Here is a 22907-nt window from a genome sequence, read left to right as displayed (position 1 = left end):
CAGTAGGTCATCTGTGCGCTTCCTAAGAGGGCTTCCCCTCATCTTTCCCTGATGCCCAGAAGCTCTGGTCCCAAGAAATGGCCCTCCACATTTTGTCAACGAGGAGAAAGATGTTTTTAAAACCTTCTTGCTTTTGTTGGAACCCTGCCTACCAGTTAAGTCCATACAATTTAAAAGTGAAGCAGCCACTGAGTGCTGCTTTCTATGAGGGCTGACTCTAGTTCTGACTGCACATGCTGCAGCCTCCTGCCTGGCTCAGAGCCCAGGGAACACCAGAAGCACTGGGGCCATCTACCCAGTGTGGCCCCTCGGAGGCCCTGTCTGTGCTGCCCCTGGCCTGCTGTAGGGCAGGGTGTATAGGCAAGCTTTGAGGGACTCAGTGGCACATGGCCCATCCCTATGCACCATGAGAGTCCCAAGTGCTGGCTGAGCTAGCAGGGCAAGACCTCATGGCTCGCTGCATTGGGCCCTGGGATGCACAGCAGAGGACAAGCAGGCTGGCTTTGGATGTGCAGAGCCCTTAGCCAGTAGAGTCAGCACCCAGGGCCCAGAGGCCTCCACCTACCCACTTGCTTCTCATCTGTCCTGGCCACACCGTGCCTCGTTTGGGTCTGTTTCTGGCAATGACCACCCACCTTTAGCTCTGAGGGCCGAGTGTCATGAACCAAGCAGTCAGCTGGCATCCTTCTCTGGGGCTCTGCCCCCCAGGTAGGGGAGACCTGTGCCAGGAGCCTGATGGAGGCAGCTGTGTCTCATCCCGCCTACCCACGCTCTGAAGGGGAGGCTCCTAGCTGCCTGCTTCATAGCCCCACATAGTGCTTCCTTGGCTTCCTCATCCCCTATCGTGGCCCCTTCCCCAGGACTTGCCCTGTCTCCTCATCCTCCTGCCTGCGGGCTTACCATCTGCTTCGACCGTGAGGACTGCAAACATTGGGCTGGCAGTCAAGGCTGGGATGTGTAGTGTGCCCAATAACTTTTCCACCCCACATGCCTCTCAGTCCCCATGATGGACTGACCTGGGCCATCTCCTGATGGGCAGGATGTCCTGCAGGAAAGGGAAGGACAAGCCCGGACTGACGTGCACACTGGCAGGGGTGGCACCTAGCAGGCAGGCCAGCAGGAACTCCAAGGGTGGTCATGACCTTAGGACCCCCAGGGAGTACCTATGGGCCACTTGTGGTAAGAGCACTGATGTGGGGACCTGTGAGGACCAGGGCCATGGGCCTGTGCACTTGGTTCCTCACGTACTTTCTGGTGTCTCTCCAGGATCCAGCATTAGGAAGCCACATGCCCACAGAGCTCCAGCCCTGAGCTGGTGGAGGTGGGCCTGCTGTAGGGTATGGGGCAGGCTCCACATCCCTGTGGCCGGGGGACCACTCTCACACCAAGACAGGAAAGCCCAACTTCAGCCCCCAGGAGACAGAGTGCTCTTGTAGAGGTTGGCTCACCACTGCTTATGCTATTTGGAGCACAATGGGCCATGTCTTCCCACAAGCACCACATGTGGAGCCACATCCTGCAGCCTGTGAACACACTGGCTACTGCTGTTGTGACCTAGGTGACCTCAAACACAAGTGGAGGAACGTGCAGGACACTGTGTGCAAGAAGCTGGTGGAGAGCCTGGCCCCTGCCTTCATCGTCACACCTGTGGAGTGCATGGTAGCCGAGACCTTTCCATCTCACCCCCTCCAAGATGAGGGCCAGGCAGCTGAGCCCCTGCCAGGTAAGTGGCCCTCCTCACAGTGTGCCTCCTATGCCTTCCCTGCCCAGGACCCAGGAGAGCCAGTGCATTGGCCACCCAAGCCCCCTGTGCTGGCTGGCTTTCAGTATATGGCCCCCCAAGAGTGAAACTCCAAGACAGGGTGAGGGGCCTATGAAGACAGCTCATTACCCTCCTGAGCCCTCTCTGCTTCTAGATGAGGAAACTGAGGCTGGGACCCAGGAAGGGCCTGTCTTTGGAGAGAAGAAGTCAGGGTTCAAAGCCAGGTTCATCTTGCCATTGAGCTTAGGGTCCTTCTGGGGTTGCCAGCCATGGTACAGTGCAGCCAGAGGACCTCCAGATCCCTATGGACCCTTGTGTTGGTCATAAGAGCTGAATCCTGGAGGCCAGTGCCGATTCCATAGCATTGGCACTGGTTGTTTAGACTTGAGGGGCTCAGAGGTCCCATCAAGGCAGCCACAACAAGCATGCCCAGAGTACAGCACTGGGATGCCCCTGTCCTCTCTAGATAGGATGCTGGGATCCCACATCCATGTCACTGTGGAGGCCTGAGAACTGTAATGTTGAAAGTACAGCTTGCAGGGCCTAGGAATTCTGACCTTACAACTGGGCGAGGTACAGAGATAAGGGCAGAGGCTGCTAGATTCAGAGTCCTGAGATGAGCAGGGTAGGGCCCTTGCCAAGACACATCCTGACTTCTGTTGTTTGCCAGCTGCTGAAGTGTGGCCAGGAAGCCTGTCCTGTCCCAGCCTCGGCCTGGCCATCTTGTCCATTCACCCCTCTTATGAGCACACTTATGACACAGAGCTCAGGGAACAGCTGTCGGAGGCCTTAACCACCAGCAAGTCCCAGCAGGGTGAGGACCACTTTCCCAGGTAGGGCAGCAGTCTGGATGAAGATATGACTGTGTCTGGGAGGGAGGAGGACTTCCCTTCTCTCTTCCTCTGGACCTAGCCCTAGAACAGAGAGAGCGTGGGGTATAGCTGTATCAGAAGGCAAGACCACAGAGCTGGTCTTCTCCATGGCTTGGTACAAGGAGTGACCTGCAGATTGATCATCACCACTGTGGAATTTGGACAGAGCCAGGGAAACATCCAGGCCCAGCACCTCCCACTGCCCCACCCCAACATCTATCTGGACTTGGTGGGAGCAGGGTAACCATACCCTCTGCAGGCCCTTCCTAGGCATACTCTTGCAGTCCACAGCCTCCAAGACTTGCTGTCCTCTGTAGGCCCACAGAGGAACCACCTTTGCCCAAAGTTCTATTTTTGGCTGGGTATCTGCTGCAGTCTGAAGTGCCTCAACCCTTGTATGGTGCTGGCTGAGATACCTGACACTGCCTCCTTCTCTTAGGCTTCTCTCCTCCTTACTCCTTGGCCTCAAAGCCAAGCTGAACTTCTCCCCAAAAGCTACAGGAAAGGTACTGGGTAAAACCCTAGGAGTAGGGCCAGCTCCCTCATGAGGGTCCCATATGGACAAGTGGATGTCTTGGTAGAACTTGGAGCCCTGGCACTATAACTGCTCCATTTCTACCATGGTGCCTGTGGCCAGGACATATGGGTACAGGACTCACCTGGGCACTGACCTTGGCCTGTGTACTGATCTAGCGGTCAGGCCAGGGTAAGAGGAGGACTTGTAGGTCTTGGTAGTCAGGCCTGAAGTCCAGGGACTTTGCTATGGCCTATCATCAGAGCAAGGCCCTTCACTTGGGGTTCTGGGATGAGGCAGCCTGGTTTAGGGGCCTCAAGTGAGGATGGGAACGTAGTATGGGGCTGACAGGATGGTGAAGGATGGCACTGGTGTGGCTTGTATTTCTGAGCCTTTCCTGCAAATATCCTGCCAGAGGGGTAGCAGAACATGGGAGTGCTACCCATAGTTATTTGCCCTAGAGTGAGGCTGGCCCATGCTTCCTTGACCCTGGTGGATCTGCTCCAGCCCCAGGGCCCTCAGCCTAGGCTCACCTTCCTCCATCAGGGTACCTATGTGAGTCCCTCCTGGGGGTAAAGACAGCCAGTTGGCCATTCACTGGGTTTCTCTGGTGATCCCTGTGTGCTGAGGCTGCTGAGAGACACACTTCCTGTGGGGTGGCTCCTGCTTGGCCTGTATCTGGGGCAGGCAATGTTCTTTGATCCTTGGGAGCTAACACTGCCATGGGTGTTTCGGAGGCCCTTGTAGGCAACTCCCATGTCAGCTCCCCTGTGCCAGGACACAAGGGTGTGCCCAGGGCTGTGGATGTGCAGGCTGACTCCACAGACCTAGAATTTACAGACAGGGGAGGGGCACTGGCCCAGGATGACAAGCTGACAGAGTGCCACCTGGTTTCCTCTCTATACAGCTCCAAGGACACCCCTTCTCCTGCTGGCAGGACAGTGCATGCCTACCAGGCAGTCCTCAAGGCTAAAGTGGGTGCTGGTTGAAAAGCTGGACTCTCTGGTTGTCTGATATCCTCGCTGCAGGATTGTGTGTGAATTTGGAGGGCACTGTGGCCAGCTGAGGTCACCCATGACCTGCACATGACCTGCAGCCTGTGCCCAAAGCACTGGGAGCCTGGATTCCACCTTGCTAAGGGTGGGCCTTGGCCAGGGGCCACACCTCTAGGGAGTGTGAAAGGGGCAGAATTGGGACTCAGAGGTATTCCCAGGGTCAGGACTTGGTGTAGACCAGCATCAGGCTTTGTCCAAGTCCAGGGGTAGGGTCTGGGCTACGATCTAGGCCCGTGGTGGCAAACCTTTTAGAGCTTTCAGTGATACAAGCAGCCCTCTGCGGCATGCATGCCATAGGTTCCCCACCACTGGTCTAGCCTGTATGTGGATTAAGGCCAAGCAAGGACTGGGTTAGGGAGTGTGGGCTCCCCAGTGCTGCCTATGCTGACCTAGGCGGCCACAGCCTTCGTGTGGTGACATGCACCCACAGTCATCTGTGCCACCTCTCTCCATGATAGGTATATGGCAGGTCTGCTGTCACGGGTCTGTAGGGTACACAGCAGTGGGCAGGCCTCTCTCCCCCACTCTGTCAACCCCAGGCTGTGGGCATATGAATCTCAAGTCCCATCCTTCTCTCTACTGCTCTGGCTGGCCTCAATGTGACACAACTCTGAGGGGGTGCCACTAGCCCTCTGTTCTCATGAGTAGAGGAACATTGCTGTACCCCCAGCAGGGCTGAGACCATCACCACTCCTTCCCCTCCCCACGGGCACTTGCTGTAAGGGGGCTGGCCTCCCTCCGGGATATAGCGGTTGGGCCCCACTGGCTGGGTAAAGTGGAGCAACGTGAGTGACCAAGGTTCCATGGGTCTGTGCAAGCCCTGAGCACTGCTCAAAGGCAGGATTTGTGGCTTTCCATCCTGGGGTCTAGAGATGGGGCCACATTACCCTGATCAGAGCAGGAGTCCCACCTGGCAGGGTAGAGAGCAGCTCCCCTCAGAGGGAATCCTGCGGGCCTGGAGGTGGTGCTGGTCGTGGGAAGTAGTGCCCCACAGTTGGGACAGCCTCTCTGTCTCCAGTTTCGGCCTCCAGAGGCTGGCTTGGGCCTTGGTGGGCACTGCGGGTGGAAGATTTGGAGAAGGCCCCTCACTGAGGAGCACACCCAGGCCCTCCGCCCTGCTGTCCTGACTGACCATAGCCACACAAGGGAGAACCTCAGGCGGCTCCTAGAGCCCCATCTGTGTGCCCTCTGTCCCTCTAGAGACTGGACCTCCCTCAAAGCCGTCGTGGGAGTGACCTCAGGAACCCCATGGGAGTAGAGACAAGTAGGTTGCCTGTTTCCTCAGCCACCTGGGCTGGGGTTCCCCTAGGGCTGCTTCAGGGGTGGCCTCTGGGCACACAGTGCATCTCCACTCCAATTGCCTGCTGTTGTCTTGATTGCAGATGTGGAGGCAGCCAGAGAGCTCCTGATGGGCACCAGGTCCTGTGAGGGCGAGAATGCCCGGCCCAATATCCTTTTTCCCTTTGTCCTTCACCTCTCTGGGAGGCCAGGCAGAAAGGCATGCCCATGGGGTCTTTTCTGAGCCTGGCCACTGGCTCAAGTCTGGGTGGGGAGGGGAAGAGAGGGGCCTGCACTAAGGTCTGCGTGGTGCCTGTGTGTGGTGATTGGCACCTTGTCCAGTCTTCTCTGGACTCCATGCTACCTTCTCTCTTGGGTTCCTTACCCACTGGGGCTATGAGACAGGCAGCGAGGTTTCCCCAGCTGGCACAGAGGAGGCTGGCTGGCAGGGAACAGGGCAGAGGGCAGGTCTCCCCACAAAGGAGTGACTTGGCTATGTGTCTGAGGAGACAAGTGCACTATGGCCCACTCTGGCTGTGCTGCCCCAGTGATGCCCTGGGGGCCATTTGTCTTGGAGGGTTGGCCAGTTCCGCCAGGCTCTGCCCTTGCACCAGGGCTCAGTGGGCTTCCTGCTGCCTCCCATGTCGCCGTACAGCTCTGCGCCTGCTCTTAGGTTGGGGATGGGTTCCCTGCGCTCAGAGAAGTAGGTGAGTTTTAGGGAGGGAGAGCAGACCTGTGTGAAGGGGACTCAGAGGAGACTTGAGAACCCCTTTGAGATTTTTGCTGATCTTCAGTCACTATGAGGAGCCTGACAGGACACTGGCTGGCTTGGGGACTGAGTCCAGCAGAGAGAAGACCCAGTAGTGTTGTCCCCTTGTGGTCACACCCACTGTGTGTGGACTGTGCTCTATGCTGGCCTTGACCAAGCAGTTTGTCCCTTGAGAAGCCTGTGTCCCTGAGCCAGGCCAGGTAGACATCCATTCCAGTGGGCTGAGGGTGGTAGGGTACCATGGGTGTTCAGAGAGGCCCCGAGGCAGCTTGGGTGGGTGTACTTCCTGGGAGAGGCCACAAGGCACAGATGGCAAGGCCAGAGGAGGAACTACAGACCAGCTCCGGTGTGGACAGTTATGTGGGGCTGTAATGGCATAGAGATGGCTGCAAGGCCCTCGTTCCCCTGGGGGACTTTGGGAAATCAGTTTTGTGCTTAGAAAGTGTCCTCAGTTGCCTTGGGGTAGGTGGAAGAAGCTCTCCACACTCTGAGAGAAGGGACAGCACAGTGGGAAGGAGCAGTGCCCACCAGGCTGCCTCTGGCTCACTGCCCTCAGGCCTAGGTGAGGGCTGACCCTTGTGCTAGGTGGGTAGCTGCGGGTACAGGCAGACAGCCAGCAAGCATGGCTCTGACATGGAGTCAAGACCATGCTGGCCTCCATTTGTTTTGTCAGTGGCTGTCAAAGGCAAGGTCAGGGTGGCCAAAGGTGGCCTCTCCTGAGAGCTGGTGAGCTCCTGTGTGGGAGCCCATGCTAAGGCTCCTCTACAGTGGGCAGAAGCAGGCTGGGTTTCTGATGCCCACTCAGGGCTCCTTCCGGCCAGCCCTTGATGCCCCACCTTCTGGTGTGTGGAGAGCAGCTGGATACCCATCTGGGCCTCCCTGAGGCTGGCCAGAGCCTCTTGGGTATCAAGGTAGAGGGTACCATGGTCGAGCAAGGCTGATGCAGCAGAAAAGCTCAGTGCCTATATGTGGCAGGAGGCTGTCCTTTTCTGAGCACCTGGGATCACCTGGTCAGAAGGATGGATTTGATGGCAAAAAGGAGGAGGAGGAGGAGAAAGCAGTAATTACAGCACCTGGGCCTCCCATATCCCCATGAACCTTGCCTGCTATGTTCCCAGGAGACATGTGGCCAGCTCTGGGTTGACACTGTCATCATCTTATTTTTGTTGCAAAACAGGAACTGCCACACCCTATAGATGGGGAATGGTGTTCAATGAGGGAAATAGCCTGCCAGAAGTCACCACCAGTGTCCTCTTGGAGGACACTGGTCCCCGCCCCGACCAATTTGGGGCCCTTCATATACATGCTAAAGTGTCCTCCACACCCAGAGAGACCCCAGCCTTAAGGGCCTTTTATTTACATATTAGGAATTGGAGACTCAAGGAAGTCTCTTTCTAAAGTCACACAGCTATGGAGACCAAGCAGAGCTGGTTTGGGACCTAAGTCTGCAGGATTTCATGAGCAGGGCTCTTCCTGCATTCCTGGGGAAGTTTGGCCCCTCTTCCTCCTCAGACATCCCTTTGGAGTAATGCACAGATGGATCATGCCTAGGGGACAAGTGGATGAGCAAATAGCTGGGTGGATGGAAGGCTTGAGTGGGAAGACGGGTGAGTAGATGGGTGAAAGAAAAGGAAGGGAGTGGGGGAGGACAGAAGCACAGAGAGATGGTAAATAGATATGTGTGTGGAAGCACAGACAGGTTTTGGTAAGTATAAGGATAATTGGTTGGTGGGTGAGTAGATAAATGGAAAGAAGGAGATAGAAGAAAAGGGATGGATGGATGGATAGATGGATGGGTGGATGGATGGATGGATGAATGGATGGATGGATGGAGGCTGCCTGAATGATTTGATAAACAAGAGGGTGGGCAGATGGATGAGTAGAATTGGAGACTCAAGGAAAGGTATATGTAGACAAGTGGACAGACAGAATGTGGGTAGATAAATGGACTACTGGGTGGGTTGAGGAGGGACAAGTGACTAGATGGCAGGTAGGTGAACCTGCAAAGGTGTTGTGATGGTGATGGTTGTGTTGGGCTGCTGCTCAGTCAGCAGACTCCTTCACCTTGTGTCATCTTTGCTGCCTGAACAAGGGCAGGGCAAGGCTTCCAGCCCTTGCTATGTGCTGGGCAGGGAAAATTAGCAAAGCAGTAGACCTCCAGGGAGCGAGGAATACTCAGGTTCCAGAGGATGGAAGGTTCATATAGGACATCTTCCTGAGGTGCCCTACCATCCCTAGCCTTCCTGTGAGTGTAGTGACCTGCAGGGATGAAGCCAAGGTCGACTCAAGAGCAGTACCATTGGAGGAGCCAGAAGGATGTTTGAGCCAGGCTTCACCCTGGCATCCCCCACTCTTGTCGCGTGGAGCTAGTAATGTGGAGTCTCGCAGGACACCTGCCTGCCAGGTGGGAAGTCATGGGAGGTGGACAATTGGCCCTTGGGTCCCTGTAAACGGTTGCTCAGCTGGCTCCCTAAGAGGCCCAAGTGTGAGGTGGCATGGCTCCTATCTCTCTTAGTGTCTATACTTAGAGAGCCTGGGACCCTGTATCTTTCTTGACCCTGGCCCAAGGGAGCTGTGTCTATGAGTCTGGAGTTATTTCCCTCCAATTTTATATTGATGTTATAAATATGCAAATATATATGGATCCATATTACTTGGTATGGATGGGATGCTACTTTGTACCTGTTGATTTTTCTTGCAAAAGTTTCTTTTTTTTTAACATAAGTGCAAAATACAAGCATAAAAAGTGGTGCTGCTGGCGATGGTAGCGATGACTGGTAACTGCACTGGGCCTCCCTTGCTCTGGTGGCCTTGCCTCTGCCTTCAGCCTCCTGTGGGGCATCCTGAATACCTCCTTGGCCTCAGATCCTTCCTACCCATCACTTCCTTTGACTGAGAGTTTCCTACATGGGTGACACAATTTCCTGTCCCTACCTAGCAGGCATGGTCTGTTGTCACAGTTTGAGTGACCTTTAGGAGCCAGCAGGAGAGGGCAGGTAGGAGCCGGGTGTGGGTACCTGGGCATCCAACTGACCCTGTAGAAGAAGCAGCAGGTGAAGAGCTGGCCTGAACAGGCAGCATCTAGTCCCAGCATTCTTGGGGTGCTGCCCCAGCCAGCCACTCCAAAGCCTGGCTGTGTTCCTCAGACAAGTGGGAGGAGTCCTGAGACAGTGTTCCTGAGACAAGTGGGAGGAGTCTTCTCCTTGTTTTGTGATTCATGGGGCAGGCAAGGTGTCAGTAATTGTGTCTGTGTAGGAACCCAGCCCTGTGGCCCTACATTCAGCTGCCTCTGTAGTATGGCCTGGATATCTCCAGTGCATCCTGCACTGGACACAGGTGACACTGTTTGTTCTGCATTGTGTCCCCTTAGATGGCTTTCCTCAGGAAGGCCAGCCTTGCATCCTGAAATGGGTCAGTGTCCATGCCAGTGCCTCTGCAAAGCCTTTGTGAATCTTCATTCTGGGTTTTGTGCACTGAACACACCTATCGTGGTGGCGTTTACCTTGCTTGTAACAGTGAACACTTACTTGTGTTAGAAGCTCATGCTAGACCCAGCTGTATACTAATTCCAGGCTGAGCCTTGATCCTGATCCCACACTGTGTCTTAACCACAGTTACACACTGAGCCTTCGCCCTAATCCCATACTGAAACCCAGTCATGATCACACACTGAGCCTTGACCTTGAGCCCTGACCTTGGGCCATCATGTCGTATCTTGGGGAACATCCTCTTGCGTGGGCCCTGTGCCAGGTGCTCAGGGCACAGAAGTGACTAGAGCAGATGAAAGGCCTCTTCTCCCAGAGCTCACAGAGAGTGCATACTAAGCAAGTCAGTACATATTTGGCAAAAGTCAAAACTCAGTTTAACTGCGTTTGACAGAAAACCCAGAGAAATTTGTCTCAGAGAAAATAGGCATGACGGCTTTTGTATAAAAGAAGCCTGGAGATTGACAGTCATGGTTGGCAGGATGGCTCTATGGCCCCAGAGACTCAGATGGCTTCATCTCCCTCCTCCACTGTGTTTCTCATGGTCTGAGATGCTGTTAGGACTCTTACCATCACACTCATGTTCCAGGTAGCAGGAGGCAGAGGAGGAAAGGGCAGCAGCATGCTCACTCCCTTGGAGGGTGTCTCTGCTTGATTCTCATCTCAACTGGCAGGAAGTTAGCTGCCCACAATTAACTTACAATAGAAGCTGGGAAATATCCTTATGTTTTTAGCCCCCAGTGGAGATTTTGTAACTAAAAGGAAGTAGCCTGGTGGTGGGCTAGATACCCAGCTCTCTGCCAAATTTGGGAAGTCAACAAAGCTGGGACCCTTGGAGCCTGGAACAGCTGTCTAACCTGTGACCTACCTTTTTCTCCATTTAAAAAATGTTCTAATAAAAGTATTAAAAGAGAAAATTTTGTTACTTATATACATTAACTATACTGTATTATGTATTTTATGTGCAGTCCCACACAATTCCTCTTCATTCAAAGAAAAAAGAGGGTTAAAAAAAGAGATGGTTATAAGTTGGATACAAGGTACTCTAGTGGGTTGAGGATGCTTCTCTGAAGAAGGGAAATTGCAGTAGAATCCTTAAAACCAAGTAGGGCACGGTGCTTTCTGCCTGTAATCTTAGCACTCTGAGAGGGTGAGGTCTAAAGATCAGAAGTTTGAGCCCAGTCTGGGTAACTGTAACTTAGCAAGTCTGTCTCAAAATTTAAGAAAAGTCTAGGGATTTAGCTTAGTGTGAAGGCTGAGAGTTCAATTCCTAGTACCATGGTGTGGGGTTGAGGGGGTGGTCCTTAAAAGCCCCTTGGTAGAGAGAAGATCAAGGGCAAGCTGGGGAAGATGGCTCTGCCATGTGTGCTTTGTGGCTGAGAAGTAGGACTGAGTTCAGAGCAGAACAGGCGGCCCTGGTCTGTATTCCCTCATGGCCCTGTGAAATGTTTGCCCTCTTGCCAAGCTCATCCAGCTACTGAGAGCAGGCAAGGCTGGGAGGGCAGATAGGTACAGAGCAGTAGGCAGTACTGAGGAGAGCAAATGCCTGGCCTCTCTATGCAGTGCTAATGGTGGGAGCAGAGCCAGGGGTGTAGGTGTGCTGCCCCAGGCCTGGAGCTGTTGGCACTCTGAGAAGGCCAAGGATATTGGCTGACTTAAAGCCATTAGATTTATGTTTTTGAGGGAAGAGTGTACTGGGCAAGCTCGTGGCGGGGGGGCAGCCCACCTCACAGTCTGCACTTCATGCATTCTGTCTCCCAGGAGGGTGAAGAAACTGGAGAACAGGGCAAGTTGCTAAGAGGGTGGTGGGATCAGTGTGACAGTCCTGGAGTGTGGACCCGGGGGGCCGCATTGGGATGCCAGGTGAGTATCTGACCCCACTTGGGAGATTTGCCCAATAGGGAACTGACTGAAGGTCCACAGTGTCAGAGACCCTTGGGACTGACCTGAGAGGGCAGAGGCTGTGGGCAGGGCTCAGAGGGCTCCCATCTGGGAGCAGAGACAGGCACCTGAAGGAGGGGAGCGCCTATGTAGAAGCTTGGGAGGTTCTAGGAACAAGGAGTGGCCAGGCCAGCAGTACCATGTGCTACAAGAGGGCTTAATGGGGGAAAAGAGAGACAAAATCCTGACCTGAGACACACAGAGGCTTCAGTGACCACAGAGGTGATGTCCTTGTGCTCCTATAAAGGAGCCTGGCTGCAGAGCCTCTACAGTGTGTTTCAGAAGACATGCCATGGTGAGCTGGATTATTTCTCTCAGATCTGGGAGAGCCCAGGCCACCTTGCCAGTTGGCCTGTTTGGTCAACAGTGACACCTAGAGTGGTGGTAGACTGGCAGAGTGATGTCCAGGTTGGGGGATTTCTGTAGGTGGGCTGGAACCAGCTTTCTGGAGGCCAGGTCTATGCCATTTCTCCACATGGTGCTGCCCTGCCAATGAGGGCATTTCCAGTGTGTATCATCTGTCTGACTCCAAGTGAGCAAGACCAGGGCCCCCACCTTTGCAGATCCTCAGGAAAGTAGGAAATTAGGCAGATCTGAAGAACACTCCATTAAAGAACAGTTCACTGTGGAAAGAACACGTTTGCAAGTGTTTGTAGGCTTACAAGGTGTACGCAAGGTAGCCAAGCTCTTATCCCCCACTCTGTCTCCCCCAACCAGAGTGCTGGAGTAGGAAGCAGAGAGAAGCAGATGCCATGAGATTAAAGGCAGGCATGTCTGTGAGGCCCAGTATCCCAGGAGAGGTATACCCACAGAATGAGAATTGTGTGAAACTCATCAGGAATCGCTGATGGATTAGCCATTGAGTGAAACTTGGAGAAAGAACCATCAATAGCCAAAATCACAAAACAATAATGTTAGTCCCAAAGGAGTTCAGCCATTGGAATTGATCAGACACATAACACATTTTTTATGAAATATTTTTAAAAATAAAAACATGAATCACAAAAATGGGCACTAAGAGATGATCAGAAGTAATCAGGCACATCTGGAAAGATGCAATATGGCCTTTACAAATAAGGAACTTGATGAATGGGTATATTAGTCAGCTTTCTGTCACTATAACAAAATGCCTGATGCAATTAACTTACAAAGAAAAAGGAGTTGTTTTGGTTTTGGAGTTTCCAATTTATGATTAAGGGGCCCCTTGACTTAGGGCCTCTAGTGAGGCTGCACATCATAGCAGAAGCATGTGTCAGAGCAAACCTCTCTCTTCAGGCAAGAAAGAAGAAGAGACTAGGGTCCTGGAGTACCTTTTTAGGACACACTCCCAGTAACCTGAGGGCTTTCCTCTAGTCCTCACCTCCTTTATGTTCCACCACCTCACATAGCGCCACACTGTGACCAAGCTTCTAGCACATGGGCCTTGGGAGGACACTAACCATAGTCAATATATAGACAGACTTAATGACTTAAGCAGCACATTATATAGACAGACTTAATGACTTAAGCAGCACATTAGACATAAGTAAGAAGGACCCAATGGGAGGATGTCTAAGGAAATTGAAATATTGTAGAGATGGAAGATATACAAACTATGGCAGAGATGAAAAGATGTAGAGAGTAATCAGAAATCCAGCATACTCCTAATGTGAGTCTATGACTGCACACATGAAACATGAAGCTGGCGAGAATCACAGGAGAGACATGCATCTGGACATATCCTGAGGAAACTGGAACTCCATGGGGAATGGGAGAGAAGGAAAAGGATGCTATCTTTCTCAAAGCTTGCTTTACATCATCAATAATACAAGCCCGGAAAGTGATTTCTGTGAAAACACTGAGAGAAAGTCACTGATGATTTGTAATTCTTCAACCATTGAAATTTTCTTCAACAACAAAGGTGAAATGCAAACATTTCATAAAGAGAGCTGCAAGGATTTACTGCTAAAAGACTTTCACAAAGGACTGTCTAAAGAATGGCTTTCTGGATGGAGGAGCTAATCCAAGAAAGAGGATCTGTGATGCAAAAGAGTGACCAAGAGACCTGCAAATAGGTGAGTAAATTCAGTACCCATTAAGAAAAAAATGTTCATAATGACTAGAATGTCTAATTTGTGGGGTTACATTTTTAGAAAGGACAGAACAACAATTGGACAATGGTAGAATTATAAGTAAGGTGAAGTGGGGAGGGGTGGACTGACTGTAAGAATGCACAGGGATGTTCTCGTGGTGGGACAGTTTTGTGTCTTGATTGTGGTGGTTATATGAATCTCCTTGTGTGATAAAATTTCATATAACTACATATTTGGTTAATATTATTGCTTAGTTATTGCAGACTAATTGAGTCCACAATCTCCCAAACAAGTGGATGGTGAAGACAAATGAGAGACAAATGGTATGATTTCAGGGCTCCAGGAGGATCAAAACCCTCTCACAGAATTTGAGATTCTCTGGGGGCTAAGACCAAGATCTTCTCTGGGCAGCCCATATTTATTTAGTTATCAGAACAAGGGAGGGGAATACTCAAGAAGGGTGGGACCTGCTCAAGGACTTCTCCAAGTAAGGCATTATGTTAATTTAAGACAGCTACGTTAACTCCAGGAAGGTCTCTACCCAGGAATGTGATACCCAAGGCTACAGTCTTCATTTAGTTGAAGGTGGATCCAGGTGTCCTTAGCTGTGACCTTGTCTTATCCTTTGAGGCTTCACAGCTTCACCTACCATTACAGGCCTCAGTAGGTGATTCACAGAGTTTCACTTACTATGAGTCTGATATCCATCTCCAAACAAGGGGCCTAGGCTTTGGACAGACTCACGAGTAAATATGGAAAGTCAATTGGTTAATTTAAGTCCTGCCCAGAGCTGCTTCATAATGATCTCCATCACCTACATATACGGAGTAGAAAAGAAATCAGAATAAAACATGAAGGCAAAGATAGCTTATAAGAGAATAGCATTAGTGTATGCTTCCAACTAGTAAAAATGGAATAAAAATATAAACAAAAATCCTCACTGAATTAAGAAATGGAGAGGGTAAAAAGTAACAAAACAAAATAGAGAAACAGTATAGAAGAACAATATAGGATGAATAAAAAGCAAGCTTTTCTAAAAGGCAAGAACTGTCCAATAAAAAAATTAATGCAGGTAGCTTACAAGAGCCCATTAAAAGTCAAGGATTGCCAGAGTACAGGTAAAAAAGAACATTTTGTGTTGGTCAGCTCTTCAAAACTGACAAAATACCTGGGGTGAACAATTTAAATGGGGAAGCATTTATTTTTGCTCATAGTTTCAGAGGTTTTAGTCCATGGTCAGCTGGTTTCATTGCTTCTGTGGCTATGGTGAAGCAGAGCATCATGATGGGGATCATGTGGTGGAGCAAAGCTGCTCATACTGTAGCAGACAAGAGGCAGAGAGAAAGAGAAGAGAAGGAATAAGGGACCCATTACAGCCTTCAAGTGCATGCCTCCAGTGTTCTACTTACTCTACCTGGGACCCAACTCCTAAAATTTCCATCAGCTCCCAATGTGCTACCACTTGGGAACCAAGTCTTCAGCACATGAATCTGGGGTATTTCTACATCCTTGGCTTTCAAAGGTTTATGCCCTTCTTGCAATGCAAAGTGCCTTAGATTATCTCCAAGATTTCCTATAGTCTTAATTTCATCGTACTGAAAAGTCAGAGTTAAAAGTCTCCTCTGAGACTCAAGGCAAACTCTTAGCTGTGTACCTCATAAGTAAAAGTACAAAACCAATAAACAAGCAAACAAGTTACATAATTCTAGCATAATGGCACAAGGTAAACATTTCCATTCCAAAAGAGTAAAATAGGAAAACATGAAGGAGGATCAAAATCCTCTCACTTGTGTGATAAAATTTCATATAACTACATATTTGGTTAATATTATTGCTTAGTTATTGCAGACTAATTGAGTCCACAATCTCCCAAACAAGTGGATGGTGAAGACAAATGAGAGACAAATGGTATGATTTCAGGGCTCCAGGAGGATCAAAACCCTCTCACAGAATTTGAGATTCTCTGGGGGCTAAGACCAAGATCTTCTCTGGGCAGCCCATATTTATTTAGTTATCAGAACAAGGGAGGGGAATACTCAAGAAGGGTGGGACCTGCTCAAGGACTTCTCCAAGTAAGGCATTATGTTAATTTAAGACAGCTACGTTAACTCCAGGAAGGTCTCTACCCAGGAATGTGAATCCCCCAGAGAATTTGAGATTCTCTGGGGGATAAGACCAAGATCTTCTCTGGGCAGCCCATATTTATTTAATTATCAGAACAAGGGAGGGGAATACTCAAGAAGGGTGGGAACTGCTCAAGGACCAAAGTAAGACTGAAACCCAGGAGGGAAAACATTAAATCCTGTCGCATCATATGTGAAATCCAGAGCACATAGGGATGTGATGTGAGCTCCAAAGGGCTTGGGAAGCCCCACTCCTACAGCCTTGCTGGTTGCAGCACCCATAACTTCTGTCTTGGGCTGGCTCTGCTTGCTTCCTGCATCTTTTCTTGGCTGGTAGTCTGCATTTCTGACATCTCTAACTTCCTAGAGTTTCCACAGTAGCTTCAGCTTCACTCTCATAGCTTCATACATGATCCTATCAAATGTTTCCCACAGGGATTCTGACCTTGCCACATACTGCCTCCCTCCTATAGAATTCAGGTGGAAGCCTCCCTCACCTGACAAATTTAACATTCTGTATCCTTGCAAAAGCATCACGTGGACAACTATGCTAAGGACTGCCACCAGTGGCAGCAATAACCAGGCCCCTTTGGACCATGGCTGCAGTGACCTCTAAATGCTTGGATGTCTGGGCATGAGGAAATGAATCCCAGGAAACCAATTCCCTACTAGGGCTTGTGTGAGCAGGGTCCCTCAGCTCTCTGTTCTCAAACACAAGTCAAATGAGTTGGCAATTTTATACTCATAAGCCTGCAATGGGTGAGGTCTGGCATCTTTCCTATTATCCTATTGGGACAATTGACTGTATTGTTCCAGTACAAAGTATTTGACTTCTTTTTAATGGTGCAAATCTCTTCAGCAACTACCTTCATTGGGCTCAACTTCACATGAGCTTTTTTCCTAGCCAAACTGTAAGCTTTTCAACTCTTTCTGCTCTGTTTTTTATGTCCCATTCTTACTGTAAATCTGGCTAAAAGCAGCCAATAATGTCCATGCCACAGCCTGAATGCTGTGCTGCCTTGAGATTTCCTCTGCCAGATTAATTAGTTCATCAGCATTAAATTCAGTCTCCCACAAAGTCTTAGGGCATGGACAAAATGTAGAAAGGTTTTTTTTTTTTTTTTTTTTTTTTTTTTCCTGTACTGGGAATCAAACTCACGATGTTGCACTTGCCAGGCAGCCCTTTCTTTCTTTCTTTCTTTCTTTCTTTCTTTCTTTCTTTCTTTCTTTTTTTTTTTTTTTTTTTTTTTTTTTTTACAGAATATAATACAAATGGCTTCCAGTCCAATTCCCAGTAGAGTCTTTGTTCCCATCTGAAACCTCATGAACACAATCTTTACTGCCCACATTCCTATCAGCATTCTGGTCTTCTGAGAACCCATCAGAAGCACTCATCAAGCTCTGCTTATAGCATTCTAGGACTGCTTCTCCAACCAGAACCTCCAAACCTTTCCAAACTCCTCTGCAAACCAATTCCAAAGGCTTCTGAGCCACATCCTCAGGTATGTTGCAGCAGTGGCTCCATTCCTGGTGCCAGTGTTCTATGGTAGCTTTTTTTGCCCCTGAGACAAAATATCTGAAATAAACAACTTAAGAAGGAAGTCTTATTTCAGCTCCCAGTTTTGGAGGTTTCAGTTCATGGTCACTTAGCTCTGTTGCTTCTAGGCTCATGTGAGACAGAACATAGTGGGGAGTTTGTGGTACGATATAATGGCTCACCTCATGGCAGACAGGAGGCAGAGGGAGAGAGAAGAATGGGCCAGACTTCCATTATACTCTCCAGGGCATGGCCCTTGGACTTACAGAACACTTTACAAGTGTTTCCCTTTTCTCTGTCTCTTCTTTTCTTCCCTCCTTCTCTCTAGGCTCCTGAGCTTCTGTCCCTCTCAGGCTCTGAACAAGTTGTCCTATAGTCATTATAACTTTGTCCATTTTCTTCTCTATAAAGTTAGGGGTCTGGACCTACTGTTTTTTTGGTGCCTCCAGGTGTCTGGCACTTGTCCAGGGCTGTACAGGCCTAAGGAGGGAGCCTTCCGTTGGCTTCTAGGATTCAGGGGAGGCCTCCTAGAGATAGGGACGGCCTTTAGCTGCACTTGGAAGGGTCAGGGAGAGACATGGGGAGAAGGAGCCTGTGTGGAAGCCATGCTTGAATAGAGGCAGTGTGGAACATGGGTGGTGAAGTGCTTGGGCCTCTGCATGGAGGGCAACTGTCCTGACAGGATCTGAATGTGAAAATGTGTACAGTCTTGATCCAGTTGCCCCACGTTCCTGAAGGCCAAGTCCTTTCCCAAAACCTGCATGGTTTGCTGTGATTCACCAGTGGTGCCCCAGGGGAAGGCATGGAACCAAGGCTCCTCCCAGAGTCTGGTAATGATATTCTTAGGAACTCTACATTTTAATGCTGAGTGCCATGAGTGGCCATAGCCCAGGCAGGATGCTGGCAGGATCCTTGAAAAAGGGCCAGAAGCTGGGCATGGGGCTGCAAACCATGTGGGAACATGTCTGGGGGAGGTGGATATATGTTGGGTGGGAGGCAGCTGCCTTTTAATTTGGAGGCCAAGCAGGTTAAATAAACAGCGATTGGATTTTACTGAGGCCTGAGCTGTGCGTGATGTCCCTTGGTATAGGGAACACTAGAGAATCTCATTTTCTTGATCAGATTGTTATAGATTCTCTCCCCAGACTGCTGAGAAATGTAAATGTGAATTGTGTTTTCAGGCGCTATAAAGGACAGCTTGTGGGGGGCAGGGAGGTGTCCCTGTCTGAACTCAGTCCCCTTAGCCTTGGGGCCCCAGACTGTGCCCTTTCCTGATTATAGAGGTCCCCAACAGTGTCCACTTGACCAGTCCTCCTATGAGAGAATATGGAGCAGAACAATAACCTCAGGCACAGATCTAAATCAATCTTCCCATGTTTAATAAATACCAGGCTTTCAATGCAGGGAAAGAGACTGTGGCAGAGCTGTCCCTCTATTGCTCCGGGGCCCTAAATTCAGACAGAGCATGCGATAAACCCTGCTCCTGAACTCAGTCTTACTACCTCATCTCAGAGTACCCTTGGCTACTTAGGAGCATCTCTGGACTAAGGCAGACTGGGTTCTAGGCTGGCTGCTCCTTGGTTCAGTTCCCATGACTGGGTGGGGCTCCATCACCCTAGCATGGCTGCAGCATGGGATTTTTGGTGGTGTAGGAGGCTGTGTTGTCCCTAGGGTTGAGGTGTGAGCAGGGCCAGGTGTCAAGTGTGCTGGGCCTGTGACCGCCATGGAACACCCCGACTCTATGCTGTGCTCTGTGTCTGAGGTCTCCTGGGCTCTGAGCTGGGTGAGGTCTGGGGACTCGGAGGTAATGACGTAAAACTTCTAACATTTGCAGGTAGCTAGGACCCAAGACTGAAAGGGATGTGTGGTAAGTGCAGTGTCCCCCCACCCCCTTCCCGTTGCTCAGTCACCTGCCTTGGTCCCTGAAGGAACTTCTGCTCAAAGAGGTGGGCCTTGGCTTGGAGCTGGTGGGAACCCGGCCTGCTGACCCTCACCTGTATCCTCCCTGCTGTGCTGTCTAAGCAAATGGTTGCTTGCTTTGGCTCTGGCAACCAGGGTGAGATGGGGAGTGGTGGCACTGTGAGTGGCTTGCTGTGACAGTCTTGCTTTATGGACTGGGCTCGGGGCTGTCCTTAAGGCTGATTAGAAGCTGCCACAGAGTGGCTACACAGATGCCAGCACTGTGAGCCAGAGGATAGAGGATAAATCACTGTGGCCTAGATAATTTGGAAAGGCCTCCCAGAGAGGGGAGGTGGGAGGATCAGGTCACCTCCCTGAAAGTGGAGACCTAGGGGGACAGAACTCCCAGAGGCTGTGTGGGCTGGGCAGAGCAAGGCGGATGCCTGGCAGCTCCAAGAGGCAGCTTCTGGCCGCCTTCTCAGCCCAGGTACTCAGGCTCTTGGGACCAGCTGTCTAGGATACCTCAGGCTTGTAGACAGCTCTGCCCACTGAGTGGTGCTCCTCAGACTCTTCTTGCTTCCTCCTACCCCATGTTTGCATGATTTCTAGTAAACACTGCTGTAGGTGGGGAGGCTGGACCCAGAGAAAGGAGGTTCCTGTCCAAGGTCACCTCTGAAGTGGGGGACTGAAATTGCCTCCTACAGAGAGGTGATGTAGGGACACCATCCCAGGCAGGGCGACTGTGTAGAGGATGATGGGGGGATGGGTATGTGTGTGTGGGAAGCTCCCTTTCAAGGCAGAAACAATGCAGTTTTGAAATGGTGGGGAATCTGGTTCATTTTCTGCAGCTGTATGCAAATTGTATGCAAATGAACCTGTTTTCCCTAGAATACCTGTGGCCCAGAGCAACAGAAAAGACCTTGGAAGTAACCCTGGATAAGTGTGCTGTGTAGGAGCTGCAACACTGTTTATTTAATAAATGAGAACTGTTCCTAGAGTAAGACAGGACTGGGTTTTAATCCCACCTTGGCCAGTAACGAGTTGTGAGTGACTTTGAGCACACTGTTTAATTGCTGTGCTTTCCTCTTTTGTAAAATATAATACTATTAATGCTTCATATATAAAACACTGAGCATGAGCTGTTGACAGGGAAGGTGTTGGTATTGGTGTTGGTGTTGGTGTTGGTGGTAAAGATTATAATGCTAATAATAGTAGTGCTAGTGTGGCTGTGGTGGTAGTAATGATGATGGTGAGGTGATGGTTGTGGTTACAGTGATGGTAGTGGGAGTAATGGTGATGGTTGTGGTGATGGTAATGATGGAGTGGTGGTGATGGTGATGATGGTGATGGTGACAGTGGTGATGGTGATAATGATTATGGCGTTGGTAATTACGCTGCTGATGAAAGTGATGGTGGTGGTGTCGGGGATTATGGTGATGGTAGTAAGCCCTATATAATAGGTATTGTACAAAGCACTGGGTGAACAGAGATAGATAAGCTGTATCTGTCTTTTTGATGCTCATATCTTATGAAAGCCCTTCCTAGATGGGGTCAGGATTCCAGCTTGTCTCACTACCCTGAAGCAGCCACTGGAGAACTCTATGAGCTTCTCTGTTCACATTTGGTGATGCTTCCGACCTGCCTCCCCAACTGGTTTCAAGATCCTCTAGGTGGGCATGGGCTAACTTTCTATACCATGCTAGCAGTTAGCACAGGACTAAGCTCAAGGGGTGTGTCCGAAACCCACCAAAGGGGCCAGTATGGCCTTCTGAGATTCCCTTGGATCAGGGCTGGGCAGTGGAGGGCATGTGATACAGTGCTCCAGCACCAGGAGCTGCTAGGGCATGGCACCACCCTACCGGAGGCTTTCTGTCCCTTCTGCATTCTCACCCAGCCTGTGCTCTGTGCAGTTGCTTGTATTACACCCATTTGAGTAGTGTGAGAATGACTTAAGAGAGAGGCTAGGACTTATCCTAGTGCTGCAGCTGACTGGTGGCATGGCCAGAATTCAAATCTAGATCTCCCTGAGGCCACATGTTCCTCGTAGACCTCAGTACTTCATAGGAAGCTAGGAAGTCGGAGAAGGAAAGGATATTTTTCTGGAAGGCTGGTGGATGGAAGGGGAAGCTCAGAGGAGGATGTGCAAAGGTGCAGAAAGGTATCCAACAGCAGTCCCCACCCCAGCTTGCTGGGTAAAGGGGGGCCAGAGCCATCTGGAAGTGTGTTGCTGTTTGTGGATGCCCGCTGGGTGTGGTACTCCGGGTGATAGACTGATGGCTGCTTCAGGTGTAGCAGGAGGCAGCTGGGAGGTTGGAGGAGGGGAAAGCCTTCTTGCCAGGAAGCCCAGCCCCTTAGGGCACTGGAGAAGCCCGCTGCAGGCTTTGGTGCCTGGAAAACACAGACAAGCTCAGCTAACCCATGCCCTGCCTGCTGCAAACAGATATGGATTGGTCTCATTAAAAAGCCTCAGTACACTGCCAGACTGTGCCTGGCAGGCTCCTGGGCCAGAGTGGGTATCTCTCTGGTGCTTTCTGCAAGAGCAAAGGTGAAAGGGAAGCACAGAGTTCTATAGCTCTCTAAATGAAAAGCCAGGAATCTCTGCATGGAATTGATTTCTGTCTTCTGGAAAAGGCAGGGCATCTGCACTTGGCCACGCTGTCTCTGTCCAGTCTCAAGTCCGGAGGGGTCTGGAGACAGGTGGTGGGGACAGCCAAGAGGGGGAAGCCTGAGTGCCTTCATAATCCCTGTCCTGCAGCCTGAAGTCCATGACAGCAGTAGTCTGCCCCCCACCTCGGCAACAGGTGACACCATTCCCCTGGGCCTCAGGAGAGAGCGGGGTGGCACCATTGTCATTGCCACTTAGAGAAGAAGAGGTGGAGACCCAGGGAGGTCACTCATGATGCTGCAGTGCCTCCTGAGGCACAGATCACAGAGGAGACCACAGTGCCAGGGAGGCTACTGGGCCAAGCACAGTACTGGTCCCTCCAGCCCGGCAAGTTGTGCCCAAGCGCTGGCCATGACTTCCCTGCACTGGGCATTGCCCTGGGATGATGGGGCCAGTGAGGTATGTGCATGCTGTTCCCACTGCGTGTCACTCAGGAAGTGGTCTCCACTGCCCCCACTTTTGTGATTCCCGCTGTCACTGCCGCTGTTCCTTGTACCACATTAGGGGAGCCTTTGCACCCTAGTGCTGGTGGGGCAGATGCCCACCCTGGGCAATATTAGTGCTCTTTCTACTCCATATTAAGTCCAGTTCTTGCCTGAGCTAGATGGCCCACCCAGTGCCCTCCTCAGTGCATCCCCAAGAGTGGGCTCTATGATCTGAAATGCTTGTCTGTGTAGTGGCTCAGATACCACCCTTGAGGACGTGGGGTTGGGGCCAGGGATAGGACGGAGGCTGGGCTTATGCTCTGATCTGTGGCTTTGTGTGTTGCCACTCCTGGTTAGGGTCTGAGGGAGAACAGATATGTCCTTACTGACTCACAACTGTCTCTTGAGGTAGGCAGGTAGATGCCCATTTTACAGAAGAAATGGAGGAGGGAGGTTAGGTGATCTTCCCCAGACACAGAGGAGCCAGGTGGAGACGGGGTGTTGTGGTCA

General features: G+C 50.8%; 1 protein-coding gene across 1 annotated transcript in view; it reads left to right on the top strand.

The window, feature by feature from the left end:
* Positions 1 to 22907, top strand: part of Tsnare1 (t-SNARE domain containing 1) — a 460462-nt gene that overhangs the window by 112812 nt on the left and 324743 nt on the right. The window contains exon 5 of the mRNA XM_013520010.1: positions 1559 to 1723. Within this exon, the coding sequence (XP_013375464.1) occupies positions 1559 to 1723 (165 nt within the window). The remainder of the gene's footprint in view (positions 1 to 1558; positions 1724 to 22907) is intronic.

Source organism: Chinchilla lanigera, unplaced genomic scaffold (genome assembly GCF_000276665.1).
Source record: "Chinchilla lanigera isolate Chin_1 unplaced genomic scaffold, ChiLan1.0 scaffold00053, whole genome shotgun sequence".
NCBI classification, from domain to species: Eukaryota; Metazoa; Chordata; class Mammalia; order Rodentia; family Chinchillidae; genus Chinchilla; species Chinchilla lanigera.
Note: the sequence above shows the minus strand (reverse complement) of the source record. Positions and strands in the feature narration are given on the sequence as shown.